This window comes from Lissotriton vulgaris, chromosome 1_2, assembly GCF_964263255.1.
Source record: "Lissotriton vulgaris chromosome 1_2, aLisVul1.2, whole genome shotgun sequence".
In the NCBI taxonomy this organism is placed as follows: Eukaryota; Metazoa; Chordata; class Amphibia; order Caudata; family Salamandridae; genus Lissotriton; species Lissotriton vulgaris.
In genome coordinates this window covers 21,407,079-21,429,901 of record NC_141686.1, presented here as the reverse complement: position 1 = coordinate 21,429,901, position 22,823 = coordinate 21,407,079, and the positions used below count along the sequence as shown (strand labels likewise).

The 22,823-nt window shown below is 45.4% G+C and overlaps 1 protein-coding gene across 1 annotated transcript in view; it reads right to left on the bottom strand.

The window, feature by feature from the left end:
* Window positions 1-22,823, bottom strand: part of ATXN10 (ataxin 10) — a 1,037,424-nt gene that overhangs the window by 594,690 nt on the left and 419,911 nt on the right. Inside the window, exon 5 of the mRNA XM_086952750.1 lies at window positions 850-1,023. Coding sequence (XP_086808876.1) covers window positions 850-1,023 — 174 coding nt within the window. The remainder of the gene's footprint in view (window positions 1-849; window positions 1,024-22,823) is intronic.

Genomic DNA, 22,823 nt, shown 5'->3' with positions numbered 1-22,823 from the left:
TGTGCATATCTCATGCTGGTAAAGCCGCATTACTAAAAGTCCTTTCTTTTTTAACCCTCTTAACTATCAACCCATACAGCTATTGGCCTGGCAGGCATGGCGAACAGTATTAAGAATTACTTAAAAAGCAACCTATTTTCCGTTTTTATAAATACAGACAAGCAAATAAATGTTTTTGTCTCTATCTGTTAAAATCAGTAAAAACAGAAAACAGGGAGCCTTAATTATATCTTATACATAGTTCCTTGGAAGAAACTGACATGTCTCTATGCTGATTAGTAGTGACCAACTTAGGTTACTGAAGAAATCCACCAAAGATACTACTTGTAGAAAAGTATATGCAAGCATACCTGTGCAAGTAAGAATAGGATTTCTCAGTTCTTCATCAAAACGGAATTTCTGCAGAGTAAAGAATCATGAATACGTGACACAGTCCCCAGGGGGTATGCGTTCTTGCCCTGAGATTACTTAGGCATGCACTACGACTTCTGTCTGGAAGGCCTGGTAGCCACCCCAGCATCAGTGCTCCTAAGCTAACACTCCTCTAAATGAAATAGAGTCTTTTTCTCCAGACTGCTGAGATTTCCTGCAGTGCTGGCCGACCAAAGCATTCTTCACCACAACACGTGGGCCATAATAATAACTTGTTTTTCCATAATAATAACAATAATAACTTCTTTTTATACACTTATAATGCACTTCAGCCATCTGTGAACGCTGTGAATAACATACATGAAAATTACACAACTTTAGTGCTTAATTTACCGATCTCAGAAGGATGGAATGCTGTCTTTTTTTGACCAAATAATATTTCTATATGAAGTGCTGTACTGAAAAGAAAATACATACGTCCACTCCGACTCGATCTCGGGTAGCTTCCTGTAGGCAGCAATTACACCAACAGCTAATTCCAAATTCTTCTCGTCCTCCAGGAACTCAACAACTTTGTCTGAATCAAGACAGGTGAATAACACCATGGAGCCGTAGGACATAACTTTATCGTCCTTGTGCTTTAAGCAGGTCCTTCAAAAGAAAGCAAGAGGAGAGTTAAAGACATATTACAAACGGCATAAAACACATGCAAAGGTACATTTTAGAGAATACATAAGCATTTACCTATAAACATAGACCTTTTTCAGCAGTAAAGTTAAAGAGGAGGTTTCAGATTCGGTAATGCATTTTCTTATTCGGTCTTCCAATATTTTTTTTCTGTATGGATTGTGTATGACTTCTTCACAACATTTATGACATGAACCTTGTTAGCTATTTAATTGTTTTAAGATCTAACATTCTGTTTTGAATTTAAATCAGATGGATGTTTTCACAAGGAGGACGCATGGTGAGACAGCCTTACTACGCCGTGTTACTCCAGAGAACAGTCTCTGGTCGCCAGAGAAGATGGAAGCCCCAGGCTCCTGGTCCCCTGAAGAACCACATAGCTCATGCAAGGTGGGTGTCAGATGACAACGATTAGGCTGGCAGTATTAGATTCCCGCCTGGAGTTAATATGACCCATTTGGTTCCCATTGGCCATGGTCACGCCAAGTAGAATGGAAACAACAGGGCATGGAAATCACAGAGATGAACCGCAGGGGCTTACAGGTTTTGATTGCCACGCCCACTTCCCCATACATTTAGAAGGCGACGTGCTATTGGAGTACCTTGAGGGGAGGACTTTCTTCTCCATGGAAGGCTAGCAGCTTCCGGGCCAAGACGGCAAGTCAAGATAGCCTATCTAGATGTACCTAAGTGTACTTATCATGTGAGTAGGTGTAAAGCCAAGAATCCCTCTAGGTTTAGTTTAACCCCATTACCTGAAGTAAGAGAGTGTGGGACCCTGTCCTGGTCTCGAGTTGGACTCCCCGCAAGGGTTGTTTAGACCGCTATCAGCTGAAGCGTCTGCATGCAGGAGCCTCAGCGTCTCTGGTCAGTGTATCACTTTATAAGGAAACAATGGTACAAAGCAGTGCATGAATAAAAGAAAAATATTTCAGCAAAGCCGTGATAAGCCGCCTGTATTTAGGATAGGCTGTGAAGTGACTCACGCAGTCTAGAACATGCGGGTTAATTAAATTACCTCTTGCGGGGAAGAGGTGCAAAGGAGAAGGCTCATGCAAGTTATTAAATTACCTCTTATGCGGAAGAGGTGCAATTGAGGAGGCTGCGATAGCTGTGGATTGATAGCCAGCTGTCTTGTCGGGTTGTGCCGCATGGGTGAGCGAGCAAAGTCGGCAGGCGACGCTGATGGCCGTAGCCACTTTCCCGCTTCGGGGAACTGGTAAAGATTGGTCCTTAGAGAATCCTTTAGAAATCGAAAGACGGATTACACAGGATTCGGGCAGAGATTAAAAATGGGGATAGGGCTGGGCAGGAGATACATACCAATTAATTGCCGGGTTGCAATATGGCGGTGCCGGGACAGTGCTCGGATCTGCTGTGGGGGAGAGAGAAGGGGAGAGAAGGGAGATAGAATTACCAGCGGCGGTGCTGCGCTGGGCGTTCGGAGGAGGCCAGCGGCGCGGAGACGCGGCTTACCTAATACCGGGAGCGATGTCCTCGTATGTCACGGTGCAGCCGATGCTGCAGTTGGTCCGTGGGTGGACTGAATGCTGGATGCCCTCATGTGCTCGACTGGTGGTGGGCGGAGTCACGTTCTCAAGGGGGCGCGGCAGCGGGTGGTCCGGGAGAGTGATTCAGTGATCGTAGAGAGCATGGCGGCCATTTTAAAGAGGGGTCTCTGTATGAACTGGTCTATGCCTCTGTGCAGAGGGATAGCTAGGTGTTGGTGAAGTGAAGTGCAAAGTGACATAATTTAGTGCTCATTTTTAGAAGAGTTTCCAGCTGGAAAAATAGGCATTAATAAAACAAAATAAATTATATTAAAGTTGTCCAATCTTCACTTCGATTCAGACCAGTACGGATTGTGTCAAATTGTAGGATACTTTTCAGTTCCTCTCTGTTCAGTAACTGTGCCAAGTTGCCTCCATGTCGGGGCAATTTCACCACTTTCAAGATTGTCCATCTTAGATTGTCCTCTGTGTGATTTGCTTCGGAGAAATGTTCTACCAAAGGAGCATTGGGGGTCTTGCATCTGATCCGACTCCTGTGCTGGGAAATCCTCTGCAGATTCCTCGGAGAACTCAGATCAAGGTGAGGAACCTAGTACATCAAGGAGAGGAGGCCTAGCACAACCGAATTTTTTAGGCAGGGGCCAACCAAACACTCCCCAGAGAGGACAGGTCAAGAAACCCCAACATTGGGTCAACCCACCGGGAGAGCGCAAAACGCGGAACAATTTCTATCAGTGGTAGAGAATACTCCACCACCAACCACAACAATGTGTCTCCGCTCAGAACAACCACAAGATATGATTCCCATTTTTAACCTCTCACAGCATACCTTAGAACACTCTGAGGTTGAACTCCTCAAAAAGGGCCTCTCATTTGTCCCCACTATACGCCCCAATTTTATGGAGCTGCATACCGAACTATTGAGGTTTTTCAGACTAATACGACTGAAAGCATTCTTCCAGTTGCATCCTGCCCCTGTTCCAACGTCTTTCACACCTTTTCGGCCTCCCTCTACCTTCTTACCATCTGCAGGTATGATCCCCTCTGAGATCATCACTTTTGAAAAGCTGGTACTGAAAGATTTACAAGAACTAGAAAACAAAAAATGTTTCATCCCTTACAACATCACCCGACAAGAAAAGGATGACATAACCTCCCTGAAAAACAACCCCTCTCTTATAATCAAGAGTGCAGACAAAGGGGGTGGCATTGTCCTTCAAAACATTGAACCTTACAAGGCTGAAATTTTACGACAGCTTAACAACAGTAATCATTACCAGAGACTACCTAGGAACCCAACCCAAGAGATTCAGGAAACTATATTGAGACTTACCAAAGATGCACTCAAGGATGGTTACTTGAGTAAAAAAGAATTTCTTTTTCTAAATGTCAAAACTCCCCGATTACCCTTAATTTACACTCTCCCCAAGGTCCACAAAAATTCCACCAACCCTCCAGGTAGACCGATTGTATCCGCTTGTGGGTCTATCCTTGAACCCTTGGGAGCATATGTTGATTTTTTCATCAAAGATTTTGTGCCCCATACTACCTGCTACATAAGGGATAGCATGGCCATGATAAATCTTGTAGAGCATTTTCCATTTGATCCATCTAAAGATACCCTTTGCACTATGGACGTAGAATCGCTCTACACCAATATCCCTCAGACAGCGGCCCTCCTAGTAATTCAGAAAACTCTCAATACCCGTCCCCGCCCACATAGGGTACCCACATTATTCATCCTACAGTTACTTGAAGTGTGCCTTTCAAGAAACTTCTTTGTATTTGACAATACTTTTTTCCAACAAATCAAAGGCACATCCATAGGGGCTATTTTTGCTCCCAACCTGGCTCCCTTTTCATGGATGCCCTTGAAATGGGCTCAATCCTGACTGATGAAAATCCTTTCTGTCCAGGTATCAAACTTTGGCGTCGTTATATCGACGATATTTTTATCATCTGGACCCTCGATATAACCACACTTAACCAATTTTTACATTGGCTCAACAATAACTGTGCTGATCTGAATTTTACCCTTACCCATGATAAAGAGCAAATTGCCTTTCTTGATCTTACCATCTACCATAATGAAGGAGAACTCCTCACCAAGCTATACCGAAAACCCACAGAACGAAATACATTGCTTAGCTATCAGAGCAATCATCCAAAAGCATTAAAAGACTCGCTCCCATACTCCCAATTCCTTAGGATTAGACGGAATTGTTCCTCAAAAACAGATTATTTTAAAGAGGCTACCGTTCTGGCTAAAAAACTCAAACATCGTGGCTACCCCCGAAGATTAGTCAAAACAGCTACTAAAAGAGCAAGGTATTGCCCAAGGGAAACACTGCTAGCACCAAAAAATCGTGAACCAAATGAAAGGATGGCATGTGTTACCACCTTCTCGCCAGTATCTAACAGAATTAGAAAATCCATTCTCAGACATTGGCCACAATAAACGCTGGGATGATCAAACTAGAAAGACCTTTGTTTGCTTTCAGGAAAAGTAAAAATCTCCGTGACCACATAGTTAGAGCTGCTCTCCCAGATCCCCCCCTTACATCAACTCTTGAATCTGCATGGGGACTCCCACCTGTGATTGGACATGTCAAATGTGGGGCATGTAATGTTTGTGAATACACTATTGAAGCACGTGACTTTTCACACAATGGCATCACTATCTCTATGAAAGGCCTTAGTAATTGTAATAGCAGCAATGTTATTTATGCGATTATTTGCCTGTGCCCAAAAATGTACATCGGCCAGACCACCCAAAAGGCGAAGACCAGGATATCCCAGCACAGGAGTCGGATCAGATGCAAGACCCCCAATGCTCCTTTGGTAGAACATTTCTCCGAAGCAAATCACACAGAGGACAATCTAAGATGGACAATCTTGAAAGTGGTGAAATTGCCCCGACGTGGAGGCAACTTGGCACAGTTACTGAACAGAGAGGAACTGAAAAGTATCCTACAATTTGACACAATCCGTACTGGTCTGAATCGAAGTGAAGATTGGACAACTTTACTATAATTTATTTTGTTTTATTAATGCCTATTTTTCCAGCTGGAAACTCTTCTAAAAATGTGAAGTAATTGAATGCACTAAATTATGTCACTTTGCACTTCACCTCACCAACACCTAGCTATCCCTTTGCACAGAGGCATGGACCACCTCATACAGAGACCCCTCTTTAAAATGGCCGCCATGCTCTCTACGATCACTGAATCACTCTCCCTGACCACCCGCGGCCGCGCCCCCTTGAGGACGTGACTCCGCCCACCACCAGTCGAGCACATGAGGGCCTACAGCATTCAGCCACCAGCGTCGCCTGCCGACTTTGCTCACTCACCCATGCGGCACAACCCGGCAAGACAGCTGGCTATCAATCCACAGCTATCGCAGCCTCCTCAATTGCACCTCTTCCCCATAAGAGGTAATTTAATAACTTGCATGAGCCTTCTCCTTTGCACCTCCTCCCCGCAAGAGGTAATTTAAATAACCCGCATGTTCTAGACTGCGTGAGTCACTTCACAGCCTATCCTTAAGTCACTGTCACTATGCAAACCAGCCCATGTCCGCATCACTAGTCACTCCGAATTCACTCAGACTCTGTTCATTTCCCCACTAAATCCTGCCATGCACAAACTAGCCCACACTGCGCCGAAATTTTTTGTAAATAATCTTTTTAAAGTGTACATATTCATTTATTCGATGCTTGAAAAGTCACCTTATTCACTCAAATGTATTGATGGTGCACATCACAACCCTTCGCCCAGTCACCGCGAATCCGATTATAGTCTTCATAAAAATGTGGAGCAGTGCTGACTCTCATCTTCCATATTGTAAATATGAAAAACTTTTGTTCTCTTCTCCTGTTTCTCCACAGGCGTATATATTTTTCCCCACAGGCAACACAATTAATAAGTCCTGATGATGATCCCCATGTATCTTAGAGCGGGGGATCGAAACGTCGACCCTTTACAGTAGTTGTACGGTATAAAATAATGTGTATCATTCGCTGTACATACTACTCTGGCAAAACACTTGCATTTTTGATTTTTTAAAAAGTGTCCAGTTTGCTCTTTTTCTTGCCTGTAAAAAACTCTTCTTACCTCTAACTCTCCCTAAACTTTTCTGTTTTGTGGTAAAGCACAGGACTGTTCTCTTGTATTCTTTTTAACGTGACTTACAATTATTCTTACATTGTGAAAATAAATTCCTTGTCCGGCTGGGCTTGGATAAATACAGGCGGCTTATCACAGCTTTGCTTAAATATTTTTCTTTTATTCATGCACTGCTTTGGACCATTGTTTCCTTATAAATTGTTACTAACCCTTGGTCCACAGCCAATTATAGGGTCCCCCTTGTTTCCTAAAAATCTGGTCAGTGTATCGGCTTGGAAATCTTGGTTCTTTCTAGCCAACCCTAGCAAGAGGTGCTGTATTTATACAGAAAGTATCTACTGTTCCTGTGTCCCTTGTTTCTTTTATTAGCTATTGCTGGGTATGAGAATGACGTATGGGATGAACTGTGTACGTAGATATGGGGAGGAAGTTGGTGGAGGAAGGTGGTGTAGAAAGGTGGTGTAGCCACAGCCTAGTTTCCAAGAACCCTCTTGAATATTCATTCATACTGTAACAGTCTAAAGATGAAGTAATAGAACGCCATTGTTCAGGGAAACCCTTCTTCTGCGCCCAGGACTTGAACTAGGTAAAGGTTCAATCCTAAAAGGCTTGTTACTTTGTAGCGTAGGGGAGGTGATTTAGGTGAAAGGGTATGATGTTACCCGGGCCAATATTAGGGTACCTATATGAAATAGAACAATGCATTTACGTACCCAATCACACCAGCATTCTAGCATGCATAACATAATACAAAAGATTACGACACACAAGGGCATGCAGACGCTGAAAGAAACGCATGCACAAGCCACAACACATCCCCCCCTTTAAAATGAGAAAAACAAACAGATAGCAGGAACAAAACCGCATAACTCTCACCCGAATACAAAAAACTAACTTACATCCTTCCACAATAAAGTCTTTTAACCATTTGGGTGGACGTCTGATTCTCTTATTCTCTGTGCCCACTTCCCTATCTAAATAAGATTCAACCTCCTCTTGAACCACACCAGCATCACTCTGCAATTCATCTTGGTCACCTATTGTAAGGGAGGTACTTGTTTCTGAAGAATCAATTGTAGATGGAATATTTGTTCCAGGGTCCCTAGAGATACTTGACGAGGCAATTTCCAACTCATGCGAATTAGAAAAACGGACTCCATTCTTTGCCCACTCCTGCTCCTCAGATTCATTTCCAAATTCATCCATGTCCCACAAGTTATATTACTTCGGTTGAGACCTTCCTTACTCCACACATCTCTGTTACACAAAGCCACTTGTTTTAGATTCCGCACTTTACCATTACTGAAGTGAACAGCATTATGCAAAACCCTCCTGACCCGCTCAGAGGCGGTCGCTCCCCACGCTCCCTGGCTTCTGGCTCCTGGTATCGTAGCGCTATCACGCTCCCTGCTTATAGCCGCTGCCAGCTGATTTGCGCATCGCTCGATTTAGCAAGAACTGCTGTGTTGAGGTAATTGAAATTTTTATGGTCAGGTATGTCCCCTAACGTGTACCCCAACGTCTCCATGTACGAGTCTAAAGTGCATGTAACTTCCCTCCACGACCGAGTCTGAAGACGCAAATACATTTGCGTCCAACGTTAACATGTCTTCTATCAGATCCACCATGAATGGATCGATTATTCAGTTCCTAAATATGCCTTGCCAACGTCTTTACATGGTGCACTTTCACGTTTTTCCTGGCTCTGCCGAGCTAGGCCCTGATTTCTGCCTTCGAGCCACTTCTGTCTCTGCCTCTGAAAGCTACAGCATGAAGATGCATCCCTGACCTCTGCCTTACTTCCTGCCAAGCAAAACGGTGCCTGGCTCGGCCTGGCCTGCCTGCCAAAAACAGTATTTTGCCTTCAAGTTATCAGCGTAGCCAGTTGAGCCTCCTCGAAAACACATTCCTGTCTAGTGATATAGGTAAACATATCCCCGGCTGCAGAGAAAAGGGCCAAGCCTTCCTGTCTCCTTCATGTAATTCATTGCTCCCGTTACCATGGTAGGCCCATGGCCCCGTGCATTGCACTCAGACACATATGCATTCAGTATAGAATAGCCTCTGCCCGAGAAACCTTTTACTTCAGATTAAACATTCTCCAAACACAAGCTATCAGATATGTTATAGGAACAGGTCGATCTGACATGCCAGACTTCTGTCTCTTCTACTAGTGCTAAATGTCAGACCCCCAGCTTTCCCCAGATACACGTCAATCATACGTCATACCAACTGCACGCGCATCCAGGTTATAGGTTTCAGCTGACTCTGCAGAATCCTCTATGCACCCACCCACTTATGACACTTTTCTGTGACGTTTCCAGCACACGCCTCCGTGCACACCCTTGTACACGCCTTTTTGCTACGCACATGTGTTCTTATCATATTCTTTGCACTAGTCACGCCTACTGTATCCACTGCTATTGTACAGTTTCACTATATATGTCATGTACTGTTAATAAATCGTTGACATCTTTCTGCCATCATTGCATATACCCCCGATCCCTTGTATTGATGGAATTGATTTCCATGGCTCGAGCCATCCCGATTAAAGCCCGTATGACTCAGATACCACGGACTCTGCCTCTAATTTGATTGAGCTATTCTTTTACTTGTCAGTAATTATACGGAAAAATTGACCGGTAAATTATATTTACCACATAATTTGGCGCCCGAACAGGGACCCCTCCCCCACCCCACGCGCCGGTGATGCGTCGCAGGCCTTGCCCCCATCACAGCCGTGACGGACTTCTATGAGCATCTGCAGGTTTTCCTGTATCTCCCTCAGGCCTACGGTGGAGACGGAGACTGCGGGACAGCATCCAGACGAGGCGGTGAGGAGTGCGGAGGATCCCGACCAGAGCCCAGCCGAGAGAGCAGTGTCCGAGGTATCCAGAGGCCCACCTGTTCGAAGGCGCATGCGTAGTGCGCAGCAGCAGTGACGTCGTAGCAGTCCAGTCCAGTCGAGCCAGTCGAGTCGAGTTTCCGAGGCCTTCCGTTTCCGTGCTTCCCGGTGAGTACCGTTGCTGGGGACGCATCAAGACGGGTGCATTAATTTGTATCCGGTCAAGACGGGTTTGGGTACACAGATCCGGTCTGCACTGTTTTAGCAGTGTATCTGTACTGTTTAGCAGTACATCTAGTAATCTAGAATTTCCGAAGTTCAGTGATTCAGTATTCTTGTCTTCTAGTATTCAAGGTTTCCAGTATTTTTGTTTTAGAATGTACTAGACAGTATCTGTTCGAAATGTTTCAATGTATTTAATGTCGTGGTGTGAATGACTGTTTGCATTTCATTACTGTGTTTATTGTGTTCGTGTCTAGAGCAAGGTAATCATGCCTCTGTTCTCAAAGTTACGTCAGATAGGAACTAGGAAAGGGATACTCGAAGAAGCAGTTCCCGTCCCACCTAGGGACACTCCAGGACATTTTATGTGCCATAAGCATGGCTTAGATGCCATACTGTACTTAGATTTATGGGTGGATTATACGAAAGACTTGGAAGAGAAACAAAGATGGCCCGTTACAGGGACATGGGATGCCGAGTGCATCATGAGAGTAGAAGAAGCATTATGGAAATGAAAGCCAGACAATCACAGAAAGATGCCATAGAATTGTGGCGTAAAGAATCGCATAGACGGACAGAAAAAGAACTCAGAAAAGCAGAGAGGATTCCGAAAAAGCCAGAGAAAAAGAAATACTAGAAGAAGGAGAACGAGTCAGAATAGAACAACACGACAGACAGAGAAATGCCCTTATTACAGGACTGTATCCAGTTCTGGCCGAGGGCCTGCCTAAGGCGACCCCAGAAATGCCAAGTGATCTGCCACCTCCATTGGTTCCGACTAAAGTACGTCACAAACGGACAGCAGCAGATATTTTCCTTTCTTCCTATTTGGACGATGTAGCTCCAGCTTACACTAATATACCGTACCACCCGTTCACAAAGCCCAGCAGCCTGCTCCGGTTGCTCGAGTGATGACCCCTCCACATCAACAACCCGTGCCTGTTGTCACTTCCCATACAGGCCCCCTTGCTACTGTTCCCCCTACTATTGGTCCTCTTAATCCCTTTGCGACCGATGCAATCCAGGATTCCACCCCATTACATTTACCTGCCACGCAGTCAGCCTATGCTCACGCTTCCGTTTCCGGAGGTGCCGTAGGTGGCCTCCCCCGCACCCTACCACAATTACATCGAGTGACAATGAGAGAATTAGCAATGCAGCGTACACCAAAAGCGAGCACATCTGAAAAACTTAAACAGTTACTTACAGATTGTAGATATGATCCAGTACCTGGTAAGACAGGAACCATGATGTTAGCCTCGTTACGTCTACGCCGTGTTACAGATTATCTGATGTTATTACCAGAAATTCCAGAACATCTAGACAACATATATCATTTTATTAGAACAGGGGAGAGGCCAGGTTGTGTTCGTGAAGCCATGGCACATCAGAAAGTGGAGACACAAGGTTTAATATTGCGATTTTTGATTAATTGTTTGATAAGGGAACAAGATCAGCCAGGCTTTTCGCAAGAAGAGATGGAAGGATTGTCAAAATGGAGTCAGAATATTGCAGAATGTAAACATGATAAACAGAATTGTATAGATGTCATGTCCAGAAAGATCCGTAAAGAAATAGTAGCAATACATGCCCGACGGGAGGCTGATAGGACACCCGAGTCAGACGATAAAGATACCTCAGAGGAGGAAGAACCAGAGAATCCCGCAGGGACCCAAGACTTGATGGCGTACGTAGGTAGAGAAAAACTCCCTAAACAGTATCCTCTTGATAGACCCTTCGACAGACCCATTCGTCCAGAAAACAAGAAGCGTTACCTTTCCCCGATCCCAGAACGTTGTTCCCTTGAACATGTTTTCCAAGTTACTGATAAAATCCTGAAAGAAAGAGTAGGTTATCATGAACTCACTACCTTACGTGATCAGGAACTAGCCCGGTCAGCAGTCCAATGGGCTGGGGATGATAGTATATATAAAGATAATTTAGTAGTGCAAACATTTTTAAGTCTTACTCCAGAAGAACAGCGACTAGCTGGTATATACATGACTCAACATCTTATTGTACAGTATGAAAATCAACAATCTGTTCCAGGTCCATTATATAATCTATTACAGGACTTACTCCTGAGAAGATGGAGAGGTCTAGGTACCGATTTAATTGACATTATTCTAGAACAACGTCACAAATACAGAACTTTCCTGACTCCACGTCTTGTTTCCGTTCCACCCCCAGTAAGACAACCATATCACCTAGACAGACAGAACCCTTTACGAGAAGTACATCCAATCCGGAAACCAGATGATACACACTTGAACGCGTATTCGTATACACGCCCATAACTAAAATGGAATTATTGGAAATGAAGAAAATAGTGCCAAGTCATGATAAAGATCCAGCAGGGTTTCACCGTGAAATAAAAGACATGTTACTCATGGGAGATTACACATATCCCGATATTATGAAAATATTGAAAGTATTATTGCCTGCCGGTATTTACGAGAAACTCAAAGAAAAAGAATGGGAGGTGGGAGATAAAAAGATTAATTGGACTGAATTAGAAAACGAAGAAACCGGACGAACCCCAGGTTTAGGTCTTGGGGATAAAACTAAAGCATTACCAGGATTGTTAGTACAGGTTTTGCCAAGATTATTGACAACTAAAAAGGAGGACTGGGACGCAATCTCAGCCTGCAAACAGAAACACGACGAAGACACTAGTGATTTTTATTCCAGATTCGAGAAATGTTTTATTATTAATAGTGGCCTGAAAACAAGTAGCGAGTCTTACCCACATCTATTTGTGACCAAATTAGTCGAGAATTCCTTGCCTCAGGTTAAGAACCGTGTATTGAAAGTCGAGAGCACATGGCAAGCAAACACGCCTTCCCAAATGTTACAAATGTTACAGTACCACCAGAACAGAATCAGGGAGGAACATGATCACGAACAAAGACGTATGAAAGATACCAAAATGAAAGTATTAGTTGCTCAGTCAGTTCCAGCTGATGGTCATAAAAGGGGTACGACACAGTCTAATAATTCGACAGCTCCTGTTAAAGGGACATGCAACTATTGTAAACAGCCAGGTCACTATGTAAACGATTGTGCAGTTTTGAAACACAATATAGCTACAGGTAAAACTAAAGAGAGACCGCGTCCACCTAGACAGGACCAGGTTCAACAACATATTCCTCAGAACGTGCAGCCTATGCAGATTCCACAACAGACCGTAGCGGTTCCACAGCCCCAGCCCATTGCCGCTACACAACACGTTACACAGCAGATGTACCAGTATGCACAGTCCGACTACCCCGATTATCAGCAGTACACATGAAACAGCCTAGAGAGGGAGGTTGGCTTGCCTCTTATTGAGGTTCCTGTAGATCAAGAGGGTCCTTATGTACATAGTCAGGTATTAGGAAAGGATAGAAAGTTTTTGATTGACACAGGGGCAAGCAGAACTACCATCAGTCATGACGAGGTTCCAGGGGCACCCCTCTCAGGCTCACAGAATGTTTCCCTTGGATTTTCAGGAAAGCCTATTGTTAATGAAGTATCGAAACCGGTTCCCCTTGCAGTTGGTCCATTATCACGTACTACAGATTTGTTGCTCACGAAATCATGTCCAGAAAACTTGCTTGGTATTAAAACACTGAAAGCTCTAGGAGCTGTAATTTGTTGTTCTCCGGAAGGAGTAAGGCTGTTCCTTCGTGATTTTAAAGGTCATTATGTATTGAGAGATTTTGATCCCAGGTTACAGAATGTTCCTGCACATTTATGGGCACAAGGCCCAACTGATGTAGGTTGTATGCACATTACTCCATACCGTGTCACACTCAAGCCAGGAGTTGTACTACCACGAATCCGACAATACAAGTTACCACCTGATGCTGTAGTGGCTTTACTGAAAATCATTGACGAGCTTATTGCACAAGGAGTGGTTGTAGAAACCAACTCCAATGTTTGTAATTCCCCTATCATTCTGATTCTTAAACGTACTGATCCAGATGCACCTCCAGTCTATCGATTAGTGATCGATTTGCGAGAATTGAATAAATGTATTGTACCACAGTATCCAGTGGTCCCAGACATTTCGTCATTATTGACAGCTATTGATTCAGAAGCGACGCTCTTCACTGTAATCGATCTCAAGAACGCCTTCTTTAGTGTCCCCATTGATCCGGAAAGCCAGTACCTTTTCGGATTCTGTTTAAATGGCCGAAGCTTCAAATTTGCACGCGCCCCTCAAGGATTCACAGAAAGCCCCAGCATCTACAGCCAAGCATTGAAACGACAACTTGACAGTATTCACATGCCTGCTAACACTGCCCTACTCCAGTACGTCGATGATCTATTGATCACCGCCCGAAGTGAACAAGAATGTGAACATGCATCACTGACAGTCTTGTATTTCCTGGCGGACAAGGGACACAAGGTGTCTCCTTCGAAGCTACAATTCTGTGCCCAGCAAGTGGTGTACCTTGGGCACTTGCTGTCCAAGTGGGGTAGGCAGCTGACACCTGATCGCATCCAGTTAATTGCACATCTTCCGCAACCCAAGACACAGAAGGAAGTACGAGCCTTTATTGGACTCACTTCTTATTGCAGACAATGGATTCCTCAATATGCATTTCTAGCTAAACCACTTGTACAGTTGACAACACAGGAGGCAGCGTCTTCGACTGTTCTCCCTTGGGCTCAGGAACATACACAAGCTTTTGACGAACTAAAGAAAGCCTTATGTCAAGCACCTGTTTTAGCAACACCATGTTACAGCAAACCTTTTACACTTTTTGTCACAGAACGCGATGGCACAGCGTTATCAGTTCTCACTCAGGTTCAAGCAGACAAACACAGGAGAGTTAGTGGCCGCATATGCAGTGACCACTGAAACTGAAGTCATAGAAACACATCGCATTGACACCTTGTCAGCTCAAGCAGCAGAGCTCATTGCTCTGACCCAAGCCTGTATACGAGCCAAGAACCTTAAAGTAAACATATACACAGATTCACGTTATGCATTTGGAGTCGTACACGACTTCGGTGTTCTCTGGCAAGAAAGAGGTTTCTTGACCTCTCACGGAGCCAAGATCCAGCATGGTCCCCTCATTTAAGCTCTGTTAGAAGCAATACATTTGCCTACAGCAATAGCCATCATGAAGTGCAAAGCACATACAAAAGTTACAGATACTATTTCCCAGGGTAACGACCTGGCAGATCGAACAGCGAAACATACAGCACTGACTCATACTCAAGCGACTGATATGACAAAGACTGACGTGACCTCACTGACACATTGCATGACAGTCAGGGATCCCACACAAGATGTAATCGACATACAGACACATGCTACTCCAGACGAAATCAAGAAATGGACTGAACAAGGAGGGGTCCAGACAGAACAGGGATGGATGACGAAGGGAAAGACCACCTGGTTTCTCCCCGACTCTGTGGTTCAAGTTATCATCAACACAGCACATAGTCCAGCACATTTAGGAGAGAAAGCCATGTTAGACAGTTTACAGAACCTCTGGTTCAACAAGCATTTACGAACAGCAGCAAAACAGAAAGTGCGTACCTGCATGATCTGTTGTCAGTTCAATCCAGGAAAAGGTATTCCCGTGGAGCGAGGTGGATTTCATCCTCCCGACCATCCTTTTGAAGTCCTCCAGATGGATTATATCCAGATGGACAGATGCCGAGGATTCAAGTATGTCCTCGTAGTTGTATGTGCCCTATCCAGATGGACAGAAGCATATCCCGTCCCAGATTACACTGCCCCGACCACTGCCAAGCAGTTGGTTCGTGAATTCTTCCCACGGTACGGTTTGCCCCGTGTCGTGTATTCAGATAACGGTCAGCCATTCTCATCCGAACTCATGAAGCAGGTTTCACTTCTGATAGGTTATCAATGGAAGTTCCACTGTGTCCGACATCCCGAGGCAGCAGGCCTCGTGGAGAGACACAATCAGACTCTGAAAACCCGTCTTGCCAAAGTGTGTAAAGAGAAAGGAGTAGATTGGATAGTAGCTTTACCAGTTGCCCTCTTTTATATGCGAATAGTAGCTCATTCTAGGACAGGGCTATCCCCGTATGAGGTGGTCTTTGGTAGGCCTCCTAATATGTGGGGGACGCCTATGCCGCGTAAAATAACCGATGTTGACAGTACTATGCTGACAGATTACCTTGCTTCCTTGATGTCTGCACTACTATCATGTCGTTCACAGGTCGCGGCAGCCTTCCCAGACAACACCGAGGTGAAACCGCATGAACTGGTCCCAGGAGATGTCGTCGTAGTCCGCAACTTCGATCGGTCAAGCCCTCTGGAGCCCCGCTGGAAAGAACCGAAGATCGTTTTATTGACCACCAGGACTGCGGTGAAACTAGAAGGAAGGAAAGGCTGGCTCCACTCGAGCCATGTGAAACATTTTTATGGACTTCCGCCAAAGACCGATTCCCAGGACTCTCGCATTCCAGAGACTGATACTAAACTCCCCCTGTTAGAGAATACTCCTCAGCAGGAGTACAGATTGAAATTGAGGTCTAGTAAGTCAGACAGTTTAATTGTTTAAGTCCCCTCCTGGGTGAAGCGGTTAGACAGGTTCCTGACATGTATAAGATAGACCCCAATAGAGAGAGAGATAGACAGGAGATCAAGAAACGAAAATATTGTAAGAATCTCCGAAGCCGTTGTATCTGCACATTGCTTATTATGTTTTTTCTGAGTCTTACGATTATTGTTATAAGTTGGATGTTACATATGTACTTTCCTATTGCACATTCTTTTTCTAATGACACTGCAGAGCACACGTTTAGTGCCCTGCCTCCACACGAATTGTCTTATCGACTTGCGCTGCGCAACAATACATTCATCCATATGTTACACCATTCTCACCAGATCAACAATGCTACTAATTGTTGGATATGTGGCCGACTCCCTCCCTATCAGAACTACAAGGGAGCTCTGCCCCTCTTTCCTTACCCGTTTACACATAATGGTTCCTGTGGTGCATGGTTTAGTTTAATATCCTCCTTAGACACCGAATCCAGAGTTTCCCAAGGCAATTGGATATGGGGAAATCTGAACACAGTCATGAACAAAGCATGTTTCCCAAACGAAGAAGGTCTTCCACAAATGACAGGTACCGATTTAGAAAATGAAGTGTATGGATTAGGCAATTTTACACTTAACCTCATGATCCTAAATGTTCAGTCCGAGACCAGACTTGCCATCTATATCAGTTTTACCAGCAAAAGGTGTATTATGCGTCAGAAAAAATGGTTCAGTACATCTAGGTCACAGTGACTGCACTACTGTGGTCGAATTCAGTGATAAAGGCAAGTCTACATTCAAAGCTTCCCGACATTCCTATTTCATTTGTGGCCAGACAGCTTATGTACGTTTACCCCTAGACTGGGATGGTACTTGTTTCATTGCATTTCTATTGCCACCAGTTTTTCTAGCCCCATCTGACTATCACAGGAATTCCCGCCTCGACCTTGTTAGACACAAGAGAGGTCTCCCAATAGTTGATCAGACAGAAACTACATGGGAACAATATACAGATTTCAATAAAGGATTCTTTCCTTATCTAGGCACTGTCTCCAATAGTAAACTGATACGCCAATTAACCAGAATCCTCGAAGCAGTAGTGAATGAGACTACTTCTGCTTTGGGCAACTTAACAGAGGAACAGTCTGCTATGAGACTTGTTGTTCTTCAGAACCGCCTTGTCCTTGACGTCATCCTGGCCGATAGGGGCGGAGCTTGTAGAGTCATCGGATCCAGTTGTTGCGTGTTTATTCCTAATAACGCGCCATCAGTATACAAAGCTATCACCAGGCTTCATGAAATAGCTCATCTGATACACCAGAATCCAGGCTCCTGGACTTGGTCCGGTTGGCTCTGGAGTATAATATCAGCCTGGGGATGGAAGCTACTGTCATTCCTAAGTATTATCTTGGCCATAGTATTCAGTTGTTGTCTATGTCTACAATGTGGGCCAGCGATTTGCGGCTTGTGCGCCACAGCTTGTATTCCCCGCTCAAGTTCACGTTCCCATTCCCGAATAAAGAAAGAAGAACAAATGATGTTATATGAACAGATAGATGGCCTCATGAAAATAGATATATCTTGATGGGTCCGTAGGGGACAAGGAGGGAATGAGGTAATTGAAATTTTTATGGTCAGGTATGTCCCCTAACGTGTACCCCAACGTCTCCATGTACGAGTCTAAAGTGCATGTAACTTCCCTCCACGACCGAGTCTGAAGACGCAAATACATTTGCGTCCAACGTTAACATGTCTTCTATCAGATCCACCATGAATGGATCGATTATTCAGTTCCTAAATATGCCTTGCCAACGTCTTTACATGGTGCACTTTCACGTTTTTCCTGGCTCTGCCGAGCTAGGCCCTGATTTCTGCCTTCTAGCCACTTCTGTCTCTGCCTCTGAAAGCTACAGCATGAAGATGCATCCCTGACCTCTGCCTTACTTCCTGCCAAGCGAAGCGGTGCCTGGCTCGGCCTGGCCTGCCTGCCAAAAACAGTATTTTGCCTTCAAGTTATCAGCGTAGCCAGTTGAGCCTCCTCGAAAACACATTCCTGTCTAGTGATATAGGTAAACATATCCCCGGCTGCAGAGAAAAGGGCCAAGCCTTCCTGTCTCCTTCATGTAATTCATTGCTCCCGTTACCATGGTAGGCCCATGGGCCCGTGCATTGCACTCAGACACATATGCATTCAGTATAGAATAGCCTCTGCCCGAGAAACCTTTTACTTCAGATTAAACATTCTCCAAACACAAGATATCAGATATGTTATAGGAACAGGTCGATCTGACATGCCAGACTTCTGTCTCTTCTACTAGTGCTAAATGTCAGACCCCCAGCTTTCCCCAGATACACGTCAATCATACGTCATACCAACTGCAAATTACCAAATCAACACCCTTAGGAAACTTAAACCCTTCCTTCCAGCCAAAGATTTCCAAACTGCGGTACAATCACTTGTCATACCTCGAATAGAATACGGCAGCACCGCCCTCTGCGGTCTCCCCCTAGCTACTACGGCACCCATAAGAGCCTCTTTAAACGCCGCAGCGAGACTTATCACTGGATCAAAAAAACACTCACACATCTCCCCTGACTTCAAATCCCTGAACTGGCTGCCTTTTGAAGCCAGGATACACCTGAAAATCGCTTGTTTGACGCACAAGGCTGTCCACCTTAGCTCACCTAGATACCTCGCTCAGAAGCTGACGATTTCTGGAGGATCCAGAAACACTAGAGGCACAAACAATCTTTTGCTAAAGCCTAAAAGATTCCGCAAAGAAAAAACCTACAAACGCTCTTTCTCAGGAATGGCTCCCAGGATTTGGAACTCACTCCCCCCTGAAATCAGACTCATCCCATCTACCATTCTTTTCAAGAAAGAAGTAAAAGCGATCCTCATGGCTAAATGCACTTGAACCACTACTGGGGATCAACTTCAAAGACTCAGTGCTCATCTGTACTACTTGTTCGAACCCTTTGCTTTTTTGTATGACTTTGAAATTGACTACTTGATTGTTTATGATATCATTTCACTGTACTTTTAACACTATAGATGTATCTGTGTATATTCTGCTATTCACCTATGTAAAGCGCTCTGATATCTGCGAAGATCTTGTTCGTGCTATATAAAACTTTCAAAATAAAATAAAAAAATAAATCCAGGTTATAGGTTTCAGCTGACTCTGCAGAATCCTCTATGCACCCACCCACTTATGACACTTTTCTGTGACGTTTCCAGCACACGCCTCCGTGCACACCCTTGTACACGCCTTTTTGCTACGCACATGTGTTCTTATCATATTCTTTGCACTAGTCATGCCTACTGTATCCACTGCTATTGTACAGTTTCACTATATATGTCATGTACTGTTAATAAATTGTTGACATCTTTCTGCCATCATTGCATATACCCCCTATCCCTTGTATTGATGGAATTGATTTCCATGGCTCGAGCCATCCCGATTAAAGCCCGTATGACTCAGATACCACGGACTCTGCCTCTCATTTGATTGAGCTATTCTTTTACTTGTCAGTAATTATACGGAAAAATTGACCGGTAAATTATATTTACCACAGTGTAACACTGTCTGTGCTTGTCTGCTTGCTCCTAGCGCTGCATTCATTTTACATTGCTCCCAGCCATTTTGTGATTGTAATATTGCCTGTGCTTGTCTGCTTGCTCTTAGCGCTGCATTCATTTTACATTGCTCCCAGCCATTTTGTGATTGTAATATTGCCTGTGCTTGTCTGCTTGCTCCTAGCGCTGCATTCATCGTACTTTGCTCCCAGCCATTTTGTTGTTTGTTGTTGTTGTACGTCGTAGCCCGTCCCTCCGCCTCCCGCTCCCGCCACCCAGCTGATCCTCCCTCGCCCCACCCCCCTCCACCATCCACTTATGACATACGATGATGCGTGCAGCGTTCACGCGCAGCGGTCGCGCCCCATGCTCGCCGAAGGTGTGCCAAAGGTAAGCCCGTCTACGCCTGGAACGCGCCCAGTGCCAGAGTTGGCCCTCACAAAACCCACTCCTCCCGCATTACGTATGACGCCGCTACCCTCTTTGCCTTTAACCCCGGTCGCAAACCACAATGCTGCTAAGCTGCCCCTGGACACACCAATGGAGCCTTCGCCTGCCACTCCTGCAAATTCGCCTGCGTCAGGACCCACACCAAATCCATGAACTCCAAACACAGCTCCCACCCTAACCACCTGAAGTGCATCCTGCTGAACACCCGCTCGGTCCACAGACACGCCACTGAACTCTGGGACCTACTCGACACCACATCGCCGGACGTCGCCTTCCTTACAGAAACCTGGATGAACGCATCATCAGCCCCCGACATCGCCATAGCCATCCCAGACGCTTACAAGATCATCCGAAAAGACCGCACCAACAAAACAGGAGGAGACATTGCCATCGTCCATAAGAACACCATCCGAATCACGACCAGCTCCGACGATAACCTCGTGACCGCCGAACACCTTCACTTCCAGATCCACACCGACCCCAGGACCACACTTAGAGGCACCCTCATCTACAGACCACCAGGAACCCGCACACAATTCAACGAAGACATCACTGACTTCATCAGCCCACATGCCCTCACCTCCGAGAACTACATTCTACTGGGAGACCTCAACTTCCACCTGGAAAAGAAAAACACCACCACCCTTCTGGACAACCTGGCCAATCTCGGACTCAAACAACTTGTTGACACCCCCACCCACCTTGCCGGACACACGCTCGACCCTATCTTCACCTCCAGCAAACACATCTCCTTCGATCACACCACAGCCCTCCATTGGACGGACCACAGCTGCGTTCACTTCAGCTACAAAAAGACCACGACCCTCAACCCCCCACAACCTATTCCTCGTAGAAACTGGAACAAAATCACCACCGACCAACTATTCACATCGCTTAACCAAAACCCTCCTGCCATATCATCGGACCCAAACCATGCTGCCACCAAACTCACACAATGGATCACCCACAGCGCTGACGAATTAGCACCCTTGAAAAACCACCAGACCAAACAAGGTAACAAAAAGGCCCCCTGGTTCAACAATGACCTTAAGAAATCCAAGAAGTTATGTCGTACTCTCGAGAAAACCTGGAGAAAAAACCCAACCACTGACAACCAGACCACCTTCTAGGACGCCACCCGCAAACACCACCAATTGGTCCGATCCACCAAGAAATCAGCATTCAAGGATCGACTCGACAACAACGCCCACAACAGCAAGGAACTATTCAACATCGTCAAAGAATTTACCAACCCCACCGCCGGCACCAACGACATCACTCCCTCTCAAGACCTCTGCGACTCTTTATCCTCTTTCTTCCACAACAAAATCGCCGACATACATAACAGCTTTGAAAACCAGTTCGAAGAACAGCCCACTCCACCCACCTGCGAACCAAAACAGCACTCTCACAACCTTTGCGCCTGGAACCCCATCACCACTAAAGACACTATCCGCCTGATGAACTCCATCCACTCAGGTTCACCTACCGACCCATGTCCCCACCACATTTTCAACAAAGCAGACTCCATCATCGCACCCCATCTCCGCGATGTGATCAACTGTTCCTTCAACTCCGCTACCTTCCCGGAAAGCTGGAAACCAGTCGAACTCAGCGCACTTCTAAAGAAACCCACAGCAGACCCCTCAGAACTTAAGAACTACTGCCCCATCTCACTCCTCCCATTCCCTGCCAAAGTCATTGAGAAAGCCGTCAATAGTCAGCTCGCCGCCTTCCTTGAATCCAACAATTCCCTCGACCCCTCACAGTCCGGCTTCTGAGCCAAACACAGCACCGAAACCACCCTCATCGCAGCTACAGACGACATCCGAACGCTACTGGACAACAGAGAAACAGTCGCCGTCATCCTACTTGACCTCTCCGCCGCCTTCGACACAGTCTGTCATAGCACCCTCATACAACGCCTCAACAACGTCGGAATACAAGGAAAAGCTTTGGACTGGATCATCCCGTTCATCGCCGGGAGAACCCAGAGAGTCCGCCTCCCCCCATTCAAATCAGAGGCCACCGAAGTCATCTGCGGCGTACCACAAGGATCATCACTCAGTCCCACCCTCTTCAACGTTTACATGAGTCCCCTCGATTCCATCGCACGACAACACAACCTCAACATCATCTCCTACGCAGACGACACCCAGCTGATCCTCTCCCTCACCAAAGATCCAAACACCGCCAAAACCAACCTACACGAAGGAATGAAAGAAGTAGCCGTATGGATGAAGAACAGCCGTTTAAAACTAAACTCAGACAAAACAGAAGTCCTCATCTTAGGATCATCCCCCTCATCCTGGGACGACTCATGGTGGCCACCGGCCCTGAGTACAGCACCCATACCCATACTACATACCTACAGATCACGCACGTAACCTGGGATTCATCCTGGACTCCTCCCTCTCGATGACCAGACAAGTCAACGCCATCTCATCTTCATGCTTCAACATCCTACGCATGCTCAAAAAAATCTTCAGTTGGATCCCCGCTGAAACAAGAAAGACAG